The 20,387-nt window shown below is 56.9% G+C and overlaps 2 protein-coding genes across 8 annotated transcripts; both read right to left on the reverse strand.

Annotated features, from left to right (window-relative positions):
* Window positions 1-284: 284 nt before the first annotated feature.
* SPAG7 (sperm associated antigen 7) lies at window positions 285-5,373 on the reverse strand. 2 transcript variants are annotated; one of them, XM_043477041.1, is made up of 7 exons: window positions 4,320-5,362; window positions 1,808-1,875; window positions 1,484-1,572; window positions 1,252-1,336; window positions 1,041-1,130; window positions 808-964; window positions 285-688 (listed from the first exon to the last, which is right to left on the reverse strand). In XM_043477041.1, the coding sequence occupies exons 1-7, from the start codon at window positions 4,402-4,404 to the stop codon at window positions 579-581; spliced, it is 684 nt and encodes a 227-aa protein (XP_043332976.1). In that variant the 5' UTR covers window positions 4,405-5,362; the 3' UTR covers window positions 285-578. The 2 variants fall into 2 exon arrangements, with proteins under 2 accessions (XP_043332976.1, XP_043332968.1); XM_043477033.1 differs by having other exon boundaries at window positions 285-964; window positions 4,320-5,373.
* Window positions 4,606-20,101, reverse strand: CAMTA2 (calmodulin binding transcription activator 2). Of its 6 annotated transcripts, none has more exons than XM_043476868.1 (23): window positions 19,946-20,101; window positions 18,569-18,663; window positions 18,231-18,334; window positions 17,815-17,882; window positions 17,597-17,732; window positions 16,928-16,999; window positions 16,513-16,666; window positions 16,030-16,164; window positions 14,534-15,474; window positions 13,711-13,837; window positions 12,039-12,173; window positions 10,272-10,387; window positions 9,497-9,681; window positions 9,113-9,191; window positions 8,752-8,974; window positions 8,265-8,566; window positions 7,002-7,198; window positions 6,589-6,772; window positions 6,299-6,370; window positions 6,163-6,183; window positions 5,808-5,977; window positions 5,553-5,627; window positions 4,606-5,446 (listed from the first exon to the last, which is right to left on the reverse strand). In XM_043476868.1, the coding sequence occupies exons 2-23, from the start codon at window positions 18,597-18,599 to the stop codon at window positions 5,383-5,385; spliced, it is 3,591 nt and encodes a 1,196-aa protein (XP_043332803.1). In that variant the 5' UTR covers window positions 18,600-18,663; window positions 19,946-20,101; the 3' UTR covers window positions 4,606-5,382. The 6 variants fall into 6 exon arrangements, with proteins under 6 accessions (XP_043332803.1, XP_043332794.1, XP_043332829.1 ...); XM_043476859.1 differs by having other exon boundaries at window positions 16,928-17,014; XM_043476894.1 differs by lacking the exon at window positions 16,928-16,999.
* Window positions 20,102-20,387: the final 286 nt, after the last annotated feature.

Raw genomic sequence — 20,387 nt, forward strand, 5'->3', positions numbered from 1 at the left:
AAGTAGTTACCATTATTATCCCCATTTTACTGGTGAGGAAACTGAGTCACAAACAGGCAAAATACTTTACCCAAGGTGATAGGAAGTGCAGAGCCAGGATCCAAAGCTAGACCACTTGGCTGTAGTGACTGTGCTCTTAAAAAATACCATCCCTTAGGAATTTCTGCAAAAGTGCCAATATTTGGCCATCTTTGGCCCACAAAACCAAGTTTATATTATTCAACCTATAATTATTTCACCTCCTCTCAAGAGCCTACCTTTCTCTCTGCTAACGAACCAAGATATTGGGTCAAACGGTGTTTATTGAATGTAAAGTAACCCCAGCCCCATGGGGAAGAAAATTCCAGGACGAACAGAATAATACAGATTAAATACCCACCTGAGCACTCACACTTTCACATACTAACAGACACACACACACGCGCACACACACACACCCCACGTACATATCTGAGCTCGAACAGTGCCAAACACTGTGCCTGAGTGACAGCTGTTGGAAGGTGGGGCTCCAGGATGGGTTCTAATAGCAGCAGCCTCGTCCCCCCCTGCCCCTGCCCTGCCCCGGGGAGCTGGGCTGCCTAGGAGGTAGATGGCAACTCTTCCCCACTCTGCCGCAGACGCTTCTTGGCCCGGATCTCGTTCATGGCCTCTTCAATGGAGCGTGTGTCCCTCTTGTTGGCCACGGGCACTAGGGGCAGACGGGAGAGTGGGAGGACCTAGGAGCCCTGTGCCTTGGCCTCCCCTCTCCTTCCCCCCAATACTGTGCTCCTCTTCCCTGCCCCCTCCCAGCCTCCACTGTGGCCTCACCACAGCCGTAGGTCTTGTTGGCCTGTAGCATGTGAGCTGCATCCTTGGCTGCCCCCTTGCCGATAAGGTGGCTGTATTTGTCCTTGTAGTCGCTGGCTGGGCTCACCACCACGGGTCCCTGCTGGGCCGCCTCCTCCTCTTGTCGCTGGGCCAGCTCCTGAGGGTGCAGAGGGGGGCACCGGAGCTCAAGGCCTGGCCCCAGCCCCTCCCAGGGGCTACCAGGCATAACTCACCTTCAGCCTCCGTTTCTCCTCAGCCTTCTGGGGGTCCCACTCCTCGCCACGCCTGTAGGAGTCCAGCTCTTCATCTGAGGGTGCAAACTCCTGGGAAAGAAGTGGGTGATGGGGTCAAGGTTCCACATACATAGTTTACCTCATTCTTCTCCCCTGGGGTAGGGTACAGGCTGGAAAGGAGAGAGTGGGGAACTCAACTCGGGCCTTTTACCTTTTTGAAGATCATGACATAGCGACACTCATCATCTTCCCCGAAGGAGAAGGATGTCAGACCAGCCACTTCCACCACATCGTGTCTGGGGAGGGGGAGCCAAAGGGAAAGAGGATGTGAAGCCATGAGAGGGGCCAGTGCCCTCCTCTAGGAGGTTCTCCCCGCTGAACCTTTCACCCTTCATGCCTCCTTGACCACCCACTTCCTGTCGCCCCAGCCCAGAGACACTCACAGTATGCTCCTCTCTATCTTATTCATCGGCTGAAACTTTTTCTTGATCTGCCCACTGTCTTGGATGAAATCTGACACCTCTTTCTCCATCTTGGTAGAGGGAAAAGGGAAGAAGATATGAGATGATGGCTCCACCCCACTACCCCTCTCCCCAGCCGGGCCAACAGGCTTGCGCCTCCCACACCTTTCCCACCTCCGTGCCACTGACTTCTGGGCTTCACCTCTCTTAAGACAGTTTCCACACAAACTAAGTCCTCAACCTTCCAATTCTAACTTATTGTTGGTCCTTTCTGAAGCTGCCTTTGGTCTCTCCAGTTGTTCTCACCCTTTTACGAAATTCCACTTTCTGTTGTTTCTCTTGCTCCTGTAGTTTCTTCAGGCGGGCTGCCTGCTCTGGGGGCAAGAAATGGCAGCATGAGGCCAGGGGTGGAAGTATGGGTGGTGAGAGGGTGTAAGACTTTGGGAGGGGTCTTGTGTCCACTGGGAGGTGTCAGGGTAGGAAGGGAGGATTACTGTTAATTCGCCAAGCATTTATTGATATTTACTCTATCCCTGATATGGTGCTAGGCCCTGAAGTACAAAGAGGATGAAGACATACCTTTGCCCTTTAGGAGCTCACAGTTTAGTGGGAGAAACAGAGATGAGAATCACGCTCAACCCTGTTTCCCATTGGGGAAACCAACTAGCAAACATTTATTTATTGCTTACGACATACCAAGAACTCTAAGGCTTGGGGAGGTAATGGGAACAGACCCAGCCCTGGCCTCAAAGAGTTTATCATCTCATTGTCTACACAGGATATAGGAAATTATTTAACTTCCTATATTTTGTAACACCCCCACTTCTTATTTCTACAGCTGACATGAAGCTGAAATGGCCAGTCTAACATTTTTCTCCTCTGGGAGTGCAGCTGTCTGAGCTGTAAAGGGAACTCGCTACCTTTGGGTCTTACTGTCCCCTCTTCTCTCTTCTGCCATTTCAAATTGCTGACAATCTTAAGGCCTACTTCTTCCACAGGATCAGAATCCCTTCAGCTGCACTGAACCTGTTCCCATTTTCCCAATCACTTCATGTCTTTGCACACGTTGTTCCTGCTGCTTGAAATGCTCTTCTTCCCCTTGCAAACTTTGAGATCCACCATGAGTCAGATGGTGAAAAATTACTTCTTCCTCTGGGGCCCAAGCACATTTGGTTCAGACACCCACTACAGCACGTGCTGAGAACTAACAGACTGTAACTTTTGTCTTCCCTACCCCACTATGAGCTCCTAGAAGCCAGGGACCCTGTTCCTTTCCTATTCAGTTACTCTCTGTGGCTCCAGGGCTTGACAGCTCAGGTGCGCTCCTTTCCTCAACCTCATGGGCTCTGACTGTCAGCGCACCCCATCTTGGTCACTGACTGTTCTGTCTGGCTTGAGAGTCTTCTCTCTGCATCTGAGGAGGTGACTTAAGATTATGGTTAAGCACATGGGCTTAAACGTCACACCTGGGTTTGAAAGGCCGCCATAAGTAACCCTGTAACCACAGGCAAGTGACTAAACTCTGAACTTCAGCTTCCTAGTCTGTCAACGGCCACTGTGAACCACCTAGTCAGTCATGGTGAGCATGAAGTAACTCAGTTCCCAGGTCCCATTATGCTCCCTCCTTCCTTATAGCTTTCAAATATCTGCCTGGAGCACTGTGTTGCCCTCTCACTAACTGAATTATCTATTCTTCAGATCTCAGCTCACTGCAGGCTAGGTTAGAAGCCCTAGGTAGTTCCACTCCTAACAATTATTTTTCTTTCAGAGCATTTATAAAGTTGACTTTTAACTCCTGTGTGATCATTTCATCAATGCTCCGGACTGCGGGCTCCTTTGAGTGTGCCCCTGGCCCTTAGCAACCATTCAGTAAATATGGATGTTAGTTTGACATTAAGCAGCACTTGAGCACTTTGAAGGCACCCAGCCTGTCCTGGCCTCCCTCGAACGGGTGGGGAGCCGGTGTCCTCCCCCCAAGGCACTCATTCTGTCAGACTCATTCACACGCTGCGGAGCCAGCAGAAGAGGCCTGCACCGCCCAGCGGGCCGCGCCCTACACGGGCAGTCCAACTTGAACCACCAGTAGAGAAGTTACTCGGCTGGGAGACTATGGCCAATCGGACCGGGTAGGAGCCTTCTTATTCCTCCAATCAACATTCACGACCCGCCCAGGGAACTCAGGAATTTCAGGGTACAGGTGAGAGAAATGTTGGAGCGCGGCAGAAGGGATCGGGTTAAATCAAGTAGGCGGGGCATAAGGGCACTGAACGGCTCCAGCAGCCAATTAGAGGTGCTGAGGGTGGGGGTGGGCTAGAGGAAGGTCGAACAAAACTTAATCGGGAGACCTTTAAGTTGAGGAGGCCAATAGGGGAGAAAGGGTTGCGGATGGACGTATCCTGGATCCAATCGGAAGGGGACGAGGTGCACGGACCGGAGCGCCGGTAGGGAAGGCGGGGCCGAGCGGTCGTTCTCACCGCCCTCCGATCCGAAGGCGGGAAGGGGTTGGGTGGGGTTCAGGGCAGCCTACAAATCAGACCACACCACCGGCGGACAGGCGGGCCCACGGGCGAATTGAAAACAAGGACTGAGGAAGGCCAGGGCAGGAAGAGGCAGGGGGCTGGTGCTGAGCTTCAGGGAGCCAATCATCGTCCGCTAAGAATAGCGGGCGGGTCAGCAGCCCTTTTAGGGACTCGGGGGGTCTCTGAAGGGGCCGGTGAGGGGGTCTTTCAAGGTTGAGAAGGCGGGGTCATCCAAAGAGGGAGGAGTGCGATCCTGAGAACCGGGCGAAGAAAGCCGGCTATGAATTTGGGATCCTCACCTCGGGCCTTGCGCCGAGTCTCCTGATCACCGAGGCTGGGTGGCTTCTCCATGGAGCTCAGGATGGAGCCCAGTAGGTCCGCCATCTTGGGAGTGACTGAGAGGGGGCGGTGCGTCTTAAAGGGAAGGGCAAAATGCCTTTAAGGCCGGAAACACGTCGGAGGCGGAAAACCACGCGCCCGCCCCGCCCCGGCGCGGCTCAGATCCCGGCCTGGCGCGCCCGCAGCCTTCCGCCGGCAGAGACCCCGCCCCTCCCCGCCGCCCGCAGACAGAGGCCGGAGGCTGGCTGGTGCAGCGATGTTTAATGGCAATTCGTAGAAACCAAGCCCATGCACAAGTAGAAAGTGCTCGTGGAGCCGGCAGGAGGCTCCCGCCGCGCCAGGAACCACAAGCCCGGCCGTGCAGCCCTCCCTGCGGCGCCTTAAATAGATTCTTCACTATACTCTGTATGTTACATTATGTACAAGGCCCCTCCCCTCGGGGACGGGGCAGGACTCCGCAGCGCGTTTCTATATACACCCCCCCTTTGGCCCCGAGATTGGTGGCCGGAGTCGGTCGGTTGACGGGGAAAGACAGGGCCAGAATGGGAGGAAACAGACGCAAACATGCGGAGTCGGGGTGGGGGCACGGTCAGCCCTGAAACACGAGGGGCGCGCGCGTAGCGAAGGCAGAGGTGGGACCGAGGCAGATACATTCAGAGACGCGTCGAACAAATAAATAAGGCAAGTCAGGAAGGGGCCGAGGTGGGCACAGGCAGGGAGGGAGCTGTGGAGAAGGGGCAGGCAGGGCTCCGGAGGTCACAGCTGAAGATGCAGGTATGTGGGGCGTGGGTCTTCTGGAACCGGGGACTGAGAAGGGGGCGCGACCCGGAGGGAAAAGAAGGAGGCAGGGGTGGGAGAGGGAGTTCAGCACTTCGGAGGGGTGGGGAGTGGAGACCCAGGACGGGCTAGCACAGAAGTGACGGGAAAGCTGCCGACAGGGGGCTCCCCCTCCCCCGGAGAGCCCTCTCCCTGTTAAGACTGCAAGAAGCGGCCCCCAGGGTGATGAGAAAGGCAGTGGAGAGGTCAGGTGGCCAGCCCGGGTTGGGGAAGCCCTTCCAGCTCCTGGTTCTGCTTCAGTTCCCTCATCCTGCGGAGAGACAAGAAAGGAATCAGAGGAGACCGGCCGATCAGGGCGGTGGGATGGGGAGGCGGCGGCGGAGCCCAGTCCTCCCCAGCTAAGGAAAGGGCAGCACCTGTGTCGGCAGCGCCGCAGGAATCGCATGATCTTCCGGGCTGCCTGGTCCTGCTTCTTGGTTAGAAAGGAGCCTCTGGTGGAAGGAAGAAGAGATGAGACCGAACAGGACACTCAGGAATCACCTGCCCTCCGCCCCTTAGGGACCTTGGCGGGGCAAGGGTGGGGGAAGAGCAGGATGATGAGTTGGCAGTCCATGGGCAGTGGGCGTGGACACAGTGGGTGCGCACTGAGGGCTGGAGGGTTGGGACCGTACTTGTTGCGGGCAGGCAGGGTCCCCGGGGGCCGGCGGCGGTAGGAGCGGTATCGCTGCTGGATGAGGACTGCCGCTCGGCGGCTCTGCTGAAATCGCTTCTGTTCGTAGTAGCTTCGGAACTTGCTCTGGATCAGGATGGCCGCCTGGGTCATCTTCTTATAGAGTGCAAACTGCAGGGGTGGGGAGGAGGGGCAGGGGCTGACATGGAGGGACAGAGACCCAGACCCCTAAGGGTCACCCTGCCACCCCGTTTCAAGTTCAGTCGATGCAAGTCTCTTTCTCTAATCCACACGCTCACGGAAGGAAAGGCTGAATCATCACAGACAGCCTCACACCCAGGTCTCATGCCTAATACCTTAAGTGCAATCCAGGTCAGCTTGTGGAGAGAAAAGGGGAGTTAGGGCTCCTTCAGCATTCTGGATGCTCTGGGATGGGGTGAATGGGTGTGCATGTGGGTTGGTGGATATGCTTTCAAGAGAGGACAGCCTCACCTGTTTGTACTTCCGGTAACAGCGCTGGATCACAGCCGCTGCTACCTCCTGCTGTTCCTTCAGCCGCCGGCCCTAAATGGCAAGAAGGAAGTCTCAGCACCTGGATCAGTTAGGAACTACCCACCTAACTGACATCTGACCTGTTCTTCCAATGTGCCTGGGGTCCCTTGACCCTTCACCCTACCCCAGATCTGTCCGGATGATTGCTGTCCCCCTCAAAGTCCTGGGAACCCATCACCTCCCCACTCAAGATTGTGTAATTCATCCCCTGAAGCCCGCAAGCCTCTGACCTTGTATTTTCGGAAGGCTGTCTGGATGACTCGGGCTGCCTCGTACAGTTCCCGCTGCTCATGATCCGACAGGGTCAACAGGGCAAAGTCACTCTCCATCTTGCCACTGGCAGATGCGGAGAGAAACTCTGCCCAGGAAGGTGCTGGAGGGACAGCCAGGCGACCCCGCTCAAATGGCAGCTCGCTGTAGGGCACAAGGATAAAAGATGTCCTGGACATCTAAAGTCCCTCTTCTCCCACTTGGGCGCTGCTCTGAAGGCAGAGCCCCAGTAACAGGGTCTGGAGAGTGACTTCAGAGCTCGCCAGCCAGTGCCAATCCCTTCCTCAAAGGCTCTGGCCATAGTGCAGCTTCTTCCCTCTCTCCCTCCCATGTTCCTTTGAAGGATCTGGAGGCTTTGTCCTAAGCTGGTCACCTCGGAGGGGCTGAGCTGGGGAAATGGTCCACGTTCTCCAGGTAGCTGGCCAGCCAGGACATGGTCTCACTGAGCCCCACCGCTCCCGTCCGCTCCCGTATTGTGACTCCGGCCTCAGACAGCCCAACGAAGTCCTCTCGTTTAATCCGCTCTGGTGTGGCTTCAATGATCTGCTTGGCCAGTGAGATCATGTCCACCTGGATGAAGGAGAAGCTGGGTGAACCTTGAGGGGCCCCCCAACTGTTCCTGCTCTGCCAAGGCCATAGCATAAGTTCACTTCCTATCTTTCTCCTATCAGACAATGAGGCCTCATGGATGGCTGCCCCCATTAACCCTGTCTTTCTCAGCCAGTGTTCTAGGTTCACTTACACTCCTTGGGGTCCCACTCAGTACAGCCCTGTGTTGAGACGTTGTGGAAAACATAGGCTAGGAAGGATGTACAGCACATGGGGATTCAGAAGCTGGGCAAATGAAGGGCTTAGGCTTCCAGGCTGACTGCCCACTGTCCCACCCAGCCTGCCCATGCCAGCTCCCACAGACTTGGCCATGTCTGCCACCCCGTCCTCCCACAGACTTGGCCATGTCTGCCACCCCATCGCCAAGAATCAGCTGAGTCCTTGCCAATCACGTGACACCTTATTGACTAGCTCCAGCCTTGCCTCTGCTCCAGCCCTGCAGCCTGCAGCACTTCCTGCTCGTTTCGCATAAAGCCGCCTACCGAGTGTTCTCTAAATCTGTTGCACTTTAGTGCTCCCCGGTTAATCCCTTAGTCTCTCTAAAGCAGATATGTCCCAGGCCCTAGCAGAGAAGCAGGCTGCTGCATGTGGTACATTCTCCACTCTCTCATGGGTACATTCATTCCACAAGACTCTTAGCTCTTACCATGTGCAAGCCTCCCCCTGCCCCCTAGTTAGTGCCAGACACTTCCGCTTCCATCTTGCCGACCTCTCTGACCTCTCTGCTCCTCCCTCCTCCCCGCTTCCTGCCATCGCTCTTGTCCCTTTATGGAACAACAGGTAACCCCTACCACCCAGCTCTAATTGAAGATATTCTCCAGAATTTTAACCTCTGAGGCCTCATGACTTGTGAATTCCAAGCTCTGACAGAAGCTTAAGCAGAGGATTACCTTGCCTGTCCCCAAATGAGGGTAAATGACCCCTTCTTCCCAAACTGCTGCCCGGCTCTTGTTCTGTTTCATGTGGTGGCTGGCATCACCCCAGCCCTGCACCCCCCTCTGCTTGTAGCCCTCTACCTAAGTGGTACCGGGATCACATCCACAGCTGGTGGACTATCGGCTTCCTCGGGAGCAGCCCCACCATCCAGGGCTGGTGGGAGAGGAGGCGGCGAGGGTGGGGGCCCTCTGGGGTTGGTGGCTTCATAGTCCATGAGGAATAGGGGGGCCTCTGGGGCACCAGAGGAGAGCTGGCCCGGGACCATCTCCTTAGTCATCTCAGAGGCTGGCAGAGGAGCAGGGGGAGGACTCCCATCTGGGGCGCTAGAATAGGCCGATGTGACAGAGAAAGTGCCATCCGAGAGCTCTGAAGGTGAGGAGACACTGCTCAGGCCTGCGAGGGGAGGGAAGGGGGTGTGAGCATAAGGCACCACTTGCCCCCTCCTCACTCTCCATCTCCCTGGCCTTGCTGCTCTTAACTCCCCATCCCCACCACCTCCTCTCTCCTCGCACTGTCTCCCACCCTCCAGCTTTCTCCTGGCCTGTGTTTCCACCCGCATTCCCCTCTTAAACCCTCACCAGTGTCAGGGCTGGAGGAGGGTGGTGACAGGGCAAGTGGGGGCTCAGCAGAAGCTTCCTGTCTTTGCAGTTCCTCCAGGCAGCGGGCAAGGCGCACATGACCCCGGGAATGAGCCACGGATAGGGGCAGGCGGCCCAGAGAGTCGGGAATGCTCAGTGCCTGTCTGTTCCAACGGAAGAGGAGCACAGCAGCCTCCAGGTGGCCCAGGGCACAAGCCCACATCTGAGGAGAAGAGGGCGGAGGTGGAGGTGAGGCATGGGCCTGTAATGACTCCTTCCCTGCATCCCCCAAACAATCTTCTCTTTGAAGAACTGCTCCCGTTTCCCATTGTTCACGAGTACTAGGAACCAGCATCCTCACCAGAGGGGTGCAAGAGAAGTGGTCCACATTGAGTGGGTCAACCTCTTGCTCCAAGTCCAAGCTTCCCGTCTCCACACTCCTGGAGGGTTTGGGAAAGGGACAGCGGAGCCCAGTTAGGGATAAAGGGGGCCCAGTAGGAACTTCAGAATCAAAGGGGCTGGCAAGCACTAAGGTCAGCAGGATGAGTAATCAAAGAGATTAATGACCATAAGGAGGTCAAGAAGTCAGCATTGTAAGTCAGAGGACATTAAAACTCCCCCAAGTGCAAACCCTGTTCCAGCCCCCCTTCCTTCCCAGTGACCCCAGCTCCCATGGCAGGCCTCCAGTTCCTCCTCAGTCCCTGACACCCCCCTCCCACCCCAACTCCCACCAGCCCCAGCTCACCGCCACTGGCTCAGGGTCTCGATGAGGCGGGCATAGCCCTGGGCAGCGGCCAGGTGCAGAAGGCTCATGCCCCGGAAAGGGCTTCCATGGGCCAGACGCTCAGGACCCCTCCAGGTGGAGCGTGGGATCATGCTTTCTACCAGGACCACCACCCGGGCCTCGAACCCAGGCCCCTGGCCTTCATCCTGCGGTGCACACACCCTCAGGCAGAGACCTGAGCTTCTCCAGCCTGGGATGGCCTTAGCCACCCCACCCCTGTCCTCTCAGCTTCCAGTTCTGCCCCCTCCCTACAGTTCCCACTCTAGGCTCCCACCACCCTGACCTCTGATGGCCAGTCAGTCCTCCCTGTCCCTCAGGCAGCTTTCTCCAGCAGCCAGACCTCATGCCTGCATGCCCATGTGGTGTTTTCACTTTGGCTCAGATCAGTGCCATATCCACAGATGGCTTCTCCCCCTCAGAACCTAGAGTCCTCTCCAGCCTTCTTTCCTCAGAGACCTGGAACCCTCAGAGTGCTGAGCCCCGACTTCTTGGATCCCCTCCCCCACCCTCACCTCCACCCTCCTTCAGACCAGAAATAGTCTGAAGCTTGTCATGCCAAGAGGGTGCCCAGAATAGCCACTCCTGGCACGGGGTGGGGGTGGGAGCAGAGTGATGTCACGGAGAAGGGAAGGGGACTGGCTGGGGCCTGGACAGCGAGGGAGTCACACACTAGAGCTGATTTCTACAGGAAGACCCTGCCCCTGCTCCCCACTGTAGAGTGCCCTCATGGAGGTACCTGAATTGGAGGGGCGTCAGGAGCCTGGCAGGGGGCCTGCCCAGCTGCTGCGATCTCTGCCATCCGCTTCTCCATCTGCTCCAGTCGCTCCAGGATGGACATCCGGAACTGGTTGTCTGGGGGGAAGAGGAGTGGGCATGGGGGGCTCAGTGAGCAGGGTCCAGGGGATGCCCTGGGCAACAAAGCTAGATCCTGTCCCAGGGTCTGAGTGATGAAGACACAAGCATATCCTTTCCTCTTTCTTCATACAACAGCCCTTTACCTGCCCCCCCCACCTTCTGAATAGAGACCCCCAGGACCAGTCCTCAGTCTAGGGCTCTTCATACCACGTGTCCACCTAGGACCTGAATGCAGAACCAAGACTGTGTCCTTCAAGACATACAGACGGTAGGACTCCCCGCTGGGTGTCCAGCCCCAGTTGCCCCAGATCGCTCTCTCTCTCACACACACACACATGCCCCAGATCTCACACACATACATGCACGTGCGCGTATTCCCAGCCTCCTCCCAGGTGGCTTATTTTGTTCCTTCTTGCCCCAGACACTACCTTCGTCCCCCATGCTGGGGCTGAAGGACTTCAGGGTCCCTCCTCTCTGTTAATCACTGCCCCAAAGAACTCAGAGACTGATTTGAAAAGCACCACCCCCTCCTCCTGGCCCCCCGCAGCTGTCCACAAAGAGGATGGCGGGGAGGGGAGGTGACAGAGATGGATGGCCAAGTCCATTTCTCCTCCTCCTCCCCCACCCCATGCACAAATGCACACGCACACATCCCAAGCTATATCTGTCCCCTCCTGAGATCACACAAGGACGAGGAGGGGAGGCAGAAGGGGGTCAGAGCCGTGGGAAAACAAACAGGTGGAGGCTGGGGATGTTTTGAGATACCAGGACAAGAAGGTAGAGAGGGGATGGTGGGGAGGAGGGTAGAGAGGGCTGAGCAGAGAGGGGAAGATAAACAAGGGGAAGGAGAGAAGAGAAAAAGGGCAAAGGAGAGCTGGGGATGTAGAACGAACAAGCAATAGGGAAGGAAGAGGGGAAGTGAAGACAAAAATCCAAGGAGGAATGGAGAGATGAGAGAGGCAGGAGACACTGGAGAGATGGTAAAGCACAGGTTAAACAGGAAGAAATGGAGACAAACCTCAAGAAAGAAGCAGATGCAGAGAAACAGTTCTGAAAGCCACAGGAGGGATAACTAGTAAAGGGGACAAACAGCTCTGGATTTAAACAAATACACACACACGTACATACACGTGTATGTATGTGCATCTCTGTGTTGGTATATGAAGATATATTAAAAAGTGGTGTGCTCGTGTTGGTATATGAAGATATATTAAAAAGTGGTGTATGTTATTGAGCATTGTTACAGGGAATTTTCACTTTCTACTTTGTGCTTTTCTATAACTTCAAAATTTTCTATAATTAATGCCTGTCTTTATGACTAGAGGGGAAAACCATAGGAAAGTTTAAATACATTGTGTAGGGACATACACACTCATGTGTATCCCATGTATGTTGCTCTGCACTGTCACGGCCCCACCCATGGCCTTGATCCCTTCCTATGGACAGGACAAGTGCTGGGACAAAGCCACCTTCAAGGTTTACAGGGAAGAGGAGGTGAGGGAAATCTGCTGCTCCTTCAGAAATGAGCAAGGAAGCAGAAGCTGGGAAGAGGGGTACAGTGGGGGCAAGGCGGTGGCCACCCAAGTCCAGACGGGCCAAGGAACATGTCATGCTCAAAGGCGGTGGGGTCAGAGGGCTAGGAACTCACCGTCCAGTGACAGCCAGTCAAGCTGAGTGCTAGGCAGTGACAGGAATCGACGGGCTCGATACTCAAAGAGCACAGACGCAGAAAGGGGCCCCTCACGTCCTGCCACCTGCAGAGACACCAGCCCAACTTCATGGGCTGGGGAGGGCAAGGATCAGCGAGACAGCTCTTTCCTGGGCTCCTTCACCAGAGCTACAGGTAGTCCTTCCACATCCACCTCCCCTACCTGCCCTGTTGTGGCCCCAGAGGCCCCTGGCTCCAGTGGCCTTGGCTCTAAGTGGGGAGGGAGTCCCTTCATTTGAGAACTTTGGTCCTCTGGGCCAGAGACCCCTTGGGTTCTAGATCCTGTAGTTAAGGATGTTGTCCAGCACCAAGGCATAGAAGCAGAGAGTCAAGAGATACCTATGGGTGGTTTAGTCACCAAGTTGTGTCTGACTCTTGTGACCCCGTGAACTGTAGCCCTCCAGGCTCCTCTTTCCATGGGACTTTCCAGGCAAGAGTACTGGAGTGGGTTGCCATTTCCTTCTCCAGGGAATCTCCCCGAGCCAGGAATTGAACCTGGGTCTTCTGCATTGCAGGCAGATATTTTACCGACTGAGCCAGATGGAGGTAGGTATGTACAGATACCTATACATATAAACAATTTGATGACGGTAAAATCTGTTTATCTCCTAAGATCAAGGTCCAGAGGCCTTAACTCTGTTACTAGGATGGGGGAAAGGAATTAGCTGCTCACCAACAGGGTAAAGTGAGAGCAGTGTCCCAGGATCTCAGTATCTATAGCCTTGAGAATGAAGCCACCAGGCCCTGGTCCCAAGATTAGAGGCTGAGACTCCCAATTCCCAGTGTCTCTGGTCTCAGCCCCTCTCCTGCCATCCACCACTGAACAGGCTGCTGAGACTCGGGGAGGACACACTGACAGAGCAGAGCTGTCGACGTGTCAGTCCGGCGGTCCTTGGGGTCCCAGCAACACTGCTGGGTGTCAGGTGAGGGGCAAAGCAGGGGGCAGAAGGGCAGAGATGAACCTTGGCAATGACATCCAGACCAGTGCTGTCCAAAAGAACTTTCCTCAGTGTTGGAGACATCCTGCATCTGCACTGTCCCCTAGGGGAACACGAGCACATGTGGCCACTGAGCACCAAAATGTGGTTAGTGTGACGGCAGAGCTGAACCTGAAACTTCATTTAATCTTAACTATTAATTTCAATAGGCACACGTGGCTCGTAGCTAACATACTGGACGGCACAGGTCTTGAAGCCAATGTCCCAGTCTCAGAACTGGTTGGAGGAGACCAACATTCTCCCTTCTCATTCTCCCAAGAGACTCTCCTTGGATTGGAGTCAGTGGGCCTGGGCATGACAGTCCCCTTGGGTCAAATGGCTGATCTTACAGAAGGGGAGGCCAAGGTCCTATAAAAGGAGTAGGTTTAGTCAGGAACACCCGTCAGCTCAGCAGTAGATTTCTTGGACTAGAATCTAGACCTTCTGACAACTCAGCTCAGACTCATCTGCCTGCTGGGGGGTGGTGGCGGAGGGGCAACCACCAGGCTCAGCCCCAGGACTGGATGAGGTTGTTATGTTCTCAGGAACAACCCAACACGTTTGTTCCCAGTGCTTCCTGGGAGTCCTAACAGTCATATCTCAGTCCCTTCCCCTACCACCCCCAGTCCCCATACCGGGACAATAGCAGCGTAAGACACCAGGCTGGACGAGTGAGGCTGGCACAGCGATGTGATCAAAGACACAGGAGTAATGCTCGGCGGCCTCTGTCCAAGGTCCTGTGATGAGCACCTTGACCCCACCCTGCAGGCGGAAGTCAGAGAGCCATGTGACCGCGGCTCTCTCTGCTGGGTATAATTACTCACTCCTTCATTCCTTCAGACCCTGAGAGAGGACCTATTGCTCTCTGTACCCCAGGGTCTGGGGTACCAGGATTGGACATGGAGTGGGGTGAGATCCACCCACTGTCCTTTCCACACTCCTGCCCTCTACTTCAATCTGCCAGAAACGGGGAACTCATTGCCTCTCCCAAGGCTACCATCCCATTTGCAGATAGCTATCACTGGGAGGAAGTCTTTTCTCGGGGCCACCCGGTACCCCCACAGAAGTTCCTGCTTTCTATCTCTGGGGCAGCACAAAGCAGAACTTCACTGCTGAATACAGTCTTTCAGCTTCTCAAAGTCTGCCATCACATCCCAGTTGGGTTTTCTCTTCTTCAGGCTGAACTGTCCCAGGCCCTCCCCACCCCCACCCAGTCATCAAAGGAATGAAGTCCCCTGGGGCACTTGAGGGACTCACACAACCACAGGTCACAGGTAGAAGGAGGAGGGAAGGAAAAAGGGGGTAGTCAAGAAGGCCTGTGAAAACCGTTAAGAAGCTACACTCTGTAAAGATAGAGGCTGGGAGGAGAACTAAGCGGCCATGGATGCTGAGGGAAATGAGGTCACTCGCCACAGGGTGAGAGGGATGCAGGAGGAAGGAGAGAAGTCTGAGACTCACCTCCGGGTAGGACCACTCTGGGGAGAAGTCTGTGATGGTGCTGAGAGCAGGAGAGAGCTGGGGGGCGGGGGCAGGGCCACTTGGAGCTTCGTCACTGATGAGTTCTCCCATGAGGTCCGGGAATGATGAAAGACTGAAGGGCTCCAGTTCGCTGGCCCCCCCAGCTCCTCCAAACAAGGCCTCCCCTCTTCCTACTCTGCCCGATGGCTCCAAAGGGGCAGGTGAGGGTGGGGGTGAAGGAGGGGGTGAAGGTACGGGTGGGGCAGCCCCCTGGGCTTTGAGCTCCTCTCCACTGTCATCATCCTGAATGAAGAAGCAGTTTCCCCTTCTCCCGCCTGCTCCAGACTGTGGAGGGAGACCCCGGGCGGCCACCTGAGGCTCCAGGGCAGCAGCGGGCTCAAGCGCTGGACAGGGGGTATGGGCGGCCTCGGCCTCGGGGAAGTCTGGGCTCACCCCCTGGCCCCCTCCATATGTCTGGCCCCTCTGTGGGCTGTTGAGAAAACGATCAGGATCAAAGGCAGGGCTCGGAGGGGCTGGCGGGGCCGAGGGCTCAGAGCCCACAACCACAGCCAGGCTCATGGGAGGCCTCGGATCGGCCTGTGGAGCCAAGTGCCTGGTGGGCGTCAAGCCCCCGGCTCGCTGCTCCAGTCCTGTCAGGAGGAGGATGGCGGTGCCTCCTCTGGAAGAACCCCCTCGGGACGTGGGAGGGCTCGGTCTGATCTCTAGGGGTTCTGCAAAGCCGGAGGAAGAGGAGGAAGAGGAAGAGGAAGATGGGGAGGTATGTGCCTTGGGGAGCTCTGGGGGAAGCGGGGCTATCAGTGGAGGCGGCTCAGGGGGATGGGGGTGAGGGACAGAGGTCAGGGTTAAAGCTCGGGGCTCCACTTTGGGAGAGATGATGCGGTGTTTCGTGCTGCTGCATTTGTGGGTGAGGCTCCCAGAACCTGGAGTGGAAGGGGTGGTGGGGAGAGAAGGGGTAAGACACATCTCTCTCCAGCCCTCCCTTGCTGGAAGCTGTCATACATTTCCTGAGAAGTCACTACATACCAGAGGTGTCATACTGCTTGTGGCCACTGGGAGGCGGCAGAAATATTTCTCCTCCCCCTCCCTCCCCTTGGAGGAACACTGCAGGGGAGGATCCAGGGCTTGGGGGAATAGCTGAGAGCAATAGGTGAAAGCATAGAAAAAGGACAAAAGAACAGAACCAAGGGGGTGCCAAATAAAAATAAGGCTAAGCCTGTGTGTAAGCAGTAGTGCCGGGGTGGCCAGGAACCGCCAAAGGAAAAAAGCAGACAGAGTGCCCAGGCTGCCAGGAATAAGTAAAAGGAACTAGGCAGTATGCAGACGGGAAGGCCTCTGCTCATCTGGCCCATCTTTCTGGAACATGCAAAAGTCATGCAAATAAGCACGCAAATCCCAACAAGACAGATTCCCCCCTGGTGTGAGTAAGGGCAGACCAGCGAAGAGGGAGGAGGGTTCCAATGTCAGGGGTCACTCACCAAGGCCCCCACTGCAGAGACAGGCATGGGTTCGGGGTGCAGGCTTGGTTGGGTGGGTGTCCAGGATCTGCTGCACCAGCTGCTCTACGGAGAACTCCTCTGTCCCATTTCCACAGCTCCACTTGATGCCGTGAACTGGAGGAGAGTTGGGGGGAAGTGCTGTAAGAGCCCCCATAAAATAGGCCCCAGAGAACTCTAATGGCTCCGCCAAGCACCTGAGATGCTCTGAGACTTCCAGCCAGAGGAACAGGGGCCAGAAGCCCCCAGACTGCTCCTACCTGGAGCTCACAGCTGCCTTCCATAGTCAAACACCTTAGATCACACCAGGAACCCTGGTACCCACCCACCCACCCAAGAAAGAAGTCTCCTGGCTTGGGGCAACATGGTTACCCCACAGGCCCCTGAGTATAGAAACTTGACTGCCATGGGAGGCCCCTGGGTTCACTCTCCCCTTGGAGCTCTGTCCTGGTCCTGTTGCCTTACACATGGGCTTCAGCTGTCCCAAGAGCTCCTCCCGGGACCACTTTAGCCACTCTCGGCGGTCGCTGCTGATGGAACAAAAGATGGGGCTGCAGCCCTTTCCACAGTCTTCCAGGGCCGGGACGTTCAGGTAGTGCACAAGCACGATGTCAGGGTTCTGCGGGCACAAGGGTACACACAGAGCGCTATGGGGTCCTGATGTCCAGGGGCTTGGCCTCCTAGTCCTCACTTTCTCCCCAGGCACCCCTAGCCTCACGCTCCCAAGTTCTGGCTCTCTCCATTCCCAAACCCCTTTCTCTTCTTCCCAGTCTCCTTTCCACACTCAGAACCTCGTCATCCTTCCCCTTCATTCCTGCAGACCCCCACCTCCCTCAAAGAGCCAGGTAGACTCTGTCTCCCTGAGCCCTTCCGTCCTCACCTGGAGCAGCCAGTAGCAGCGCCGATGGAATGTGGGGACGATGGAAGAGTGAACGTAGCAGCCATAGAGACACTGCCAGGAGACAGGCTGGGGTGGGGGGAGGGCTAGTCTGCTCCCCAACTCCTCCTCTGTTCAGTCCCTTTGCAGGAATCCCAATCTTGCCACCAGTTCCTCTTTAACCCGTACCCACCCCCATCTGTTCCCCACACCTTTCACAACCCAGCACTCAAGTCACCCCGCGGTGAAGAGGAGGGGACAGTGGGGCCAGGACCTTACAACAAGGACCAGATTTGAGACATGGGACTATCCAGAAATCAGAGGGCAGGGAAATAACACAACTGAGATGAGGAGCAATGATTTGAGAGAAGAGAAACCTGCGCTTTGAGGTACTAAGTACTGTCAGACCCCTGCGGGAAATGCAAGAGAAGTGAGGGGATTGGGCATCTGCGGCCTCCAGGGGGAGGCGTGGCCTGAGTCCTGGAGAATTGGGTCATGGAGGGAAAGCAGAGTGGGCCGAGCAACCACCCAGCTGATCCCGAGTGAGTGAGAAGTGAAGTGACTAACTGGGAGGGTGGCAGGCAGAGAAGGTCACCAAGCCCTGGCAGGGCTGGAACCCAGCTCTTGGGGAAAAGTGGGGGCCAGGGCAGGTGTGCTGGAGGCCTTGCTTACCTCCATGCCCTGGACCTTCAGCTTCATGTGGTCTTCTCGGGTGGTCTTCCCATCCTTCCGCTTCTTCCAGAGGTAACCATCCTTCCGGTATTTCACCTTCTTGCGGTTGTAGAGGATAATGGAGCCATTCTGAGGCCTGAGAAGGGAAGGACTGGCCTGGAGTTCTGTGGACAGAACCCAGGACCCCTGCTACACCCCATCTTCACAAAACTTCTCACCTTGTCTTGGGGGCACATGATAGCCACTCGTCATGCTTCTCAAAGGTGATCAAGTAGGATGCAATCTCCTGGAGGAGAAGAGGCACTCAGGTGGGGGTCCCCTTCCCAAAGTCTCAGCCTGGCCTCTTGGGCCTCCTCATCTATACCTCAGGGATAACGGCACCCCTGGAGGACTGTGTGAGAAAACGCAGGACAAGTGCTGAGCACAGTGCTCTGTTTGTAGGAAATACTTCGTAAGTGGTAGCATTTATACACAGGTGCATATGCCAAGGAGAAGTGAGCTCCTACAAGATGCAGGTCTTTATAGCTCTCCTGTGATCCCCAAAGAGCCTAGAGAGTGTTGAAAGGCACAGAGGGGAACTCCTCCAGCCTACTAGGCCCTGTTGAGCCCCAATCCCCCAGACTCCCTAGAAAACCTCATTTGTATTCCACCGGAGCCGCTCTGGAGGCAGCAGCGGGCAGCGAGGAAGACACTCCAGCAGCTTCTTGGGGAGAAATATCTTCAGGTGGTGGCTGTTCTCTAGAGGGGATGAGAAGGGAGGGCTTAGCGTGAGACATCCCTGTGAGAGCCCAGGGGAAAAGGGCCCCAGACCACTGGGGTGCAGGGTGGGGTGGGGGGCTGAGGGGGTGGTGGGGTAGTGGTGGTGAATGAAATGATGCCAAGGAGAGTAGGGATCCAAGAATTAGAAGGTCACCACCGCTTGGGGGAAATAAAAGGCTGTGCCCAACTTGGAAACCTGGACTGTGAACTCACCAGCAACCTCGGTGGTGTCCTTGGTATTCATGGTGAGGGCTCCAGGGGGCAAGGTCACCCCCGGCCTGAGGGGCCGGGGGGAGGGGGAGTCTGTGCTGGGAAGGGAGAGAAGAAGGTCATGGCAGAAGTCCCCACACTATCAAGGATGAGGAGAACGAGGTGAGAGACCTGGTACAGAACTGGGTCGTGATATCTGAGGAAGCCAGAGGAAGGGGCTGGACTGTGATGTCAGAGCACAGTCAGGGGATGGAGAAGAGGGAGAACCCAGACATGGTGCCAGGAACCTACACGAGTGGGAGACACAACAGAACAGAGTAATCAGGAAGAGACCGGCGGGGTGGGGGAGGGGAGAAGGCCGGCAGGGGGCCGGCGTTTACAGCCCTGGCTCTTGCAAGGCTGGAGCTGCGGTGGGGTCAGACCCGGGGGCTAGGACTCAGAGCAACCGGTCCTAGAAGGATGGTTTGACAAATGAGAGCCTGGATGTTGGGGGGAGGGCAGGAGTTCTAAGTCCGGGTGGAAAGCTAGGCCTTAAAAGACACACCCTGAGTTCCTTCTCTTTGATTTTTCCAGGGGGAAGGGCAGATCTGACTACTGATCTTAACCTCCACCCTTTCCTCCAGATTGGTGGGGCCTGAGTAGAACCTGGTTTAGACACCCAGGACCCAGCTACCCAACCCCAGGTCAACCCATCCTCCACCCTGAGGCTGACGCCTTGTTCACCCCACCGTACCTCTATCCCCAAAGCCTCTGCTTCCCTCGGCCTCCAGGCCTATCCTACCCCATCTACCACTCTGGCTCCAGCCTGAGCCCCCACCCTCCTGGGGGAACAGATGGAAGCTGGAGGATGCTCTCAGCGCGGGCTCCGCCAGGTGTCTGGGAATGGAGAGGGGGAAGAGGCCCGTCTGAGCACGACTGTGAGCCCTGGAGACTGGGTTGGGGTAAGGACTCCGCCCTAGGGCGCAGGTGCGCAGTCCGGGATGGGCAGCCCGCCAGGGTGCGGAGCGGGCCCGGGGGCGGCCCCCCCAGGAGGGGCGGTGGTCATCGGAGACGCTCCGAGGTGGGAGGGTTCCGCCTCCCGCCCGCACGGAGGGATGTCCTGGAGAAGCTGCGGAGCAGAGTCCGCGGGCGCGTGGCAGGCAAGGGGCAGGGCAGGTGCCGGGGTGCGGGGTTCCCCGGGACGGTCCGGCCCGGCAGGTCCGCTGTGGGGCCCTGCGCCGAGCGGCGCCCCCTGGCGCGGGGGAGGAGGACGGAAGCGGGGAGTGAGGGCGAACCCGGGAGAGCGCCGGTGGTCCCCGGCGCTGCGCGCCAAGTCCGGGCGGTGGAGCTGCGCCCTCTGGCGCGGGGGCGGAGAGGCGGGCGAGAGGCCCCGGCTCTTACCTCCCGGGGTCCCGCGGGTGACGGCGGCAGCGGCCATTCTACCCCACACCGACCCCCCCCAGCGCCGGCTGACAGCGGCGTCCGACGTCACTGCGCACGGGGCGGGGCTTCCCAATTAAGGGGATGGGGTTCGGGACGGGAACCTGGGGTCAGCACACGTCGGGCTCTGGGTGGGGCGCTGGCCGGCGCGACTCGGCTTCCAGGGCCGCGAGCCAGGCGGAGGGACGGGCTGCCGGGAAGTCCCAGAAGGGGCGGCCGCGCTGAGGGGCAGGATGCGGGGTCCCGGAGGCGGAAGCTCCGCCGACTGACATGACCTCGGCCCGGAGAGCCGGGTGGGGAACACTGGAGCGGGCAGGACTAAGTTTTCGGGTACAACTCCTTCAATTTGGGGGTATCAGCCCAACTTCATTTTGGCGGGGTCATCGCGAAGCTGAAAGGAGCC

Source organism: Cervus canadensis, chromosome 1, assembly GCF_019320065.1.
Source record: "Cervus canadensis isolate Bull #8, Minnesota chromosome 1, ASM1932006v1, whole genome shotgun sequence".
In the NCBI taxonomy this organism is placed as follows: Eukaryota; Metazoa; Chordata; class Mammalia; order Artiodactyla; family Cervidae; genus Cervus; species Cervus canadensis.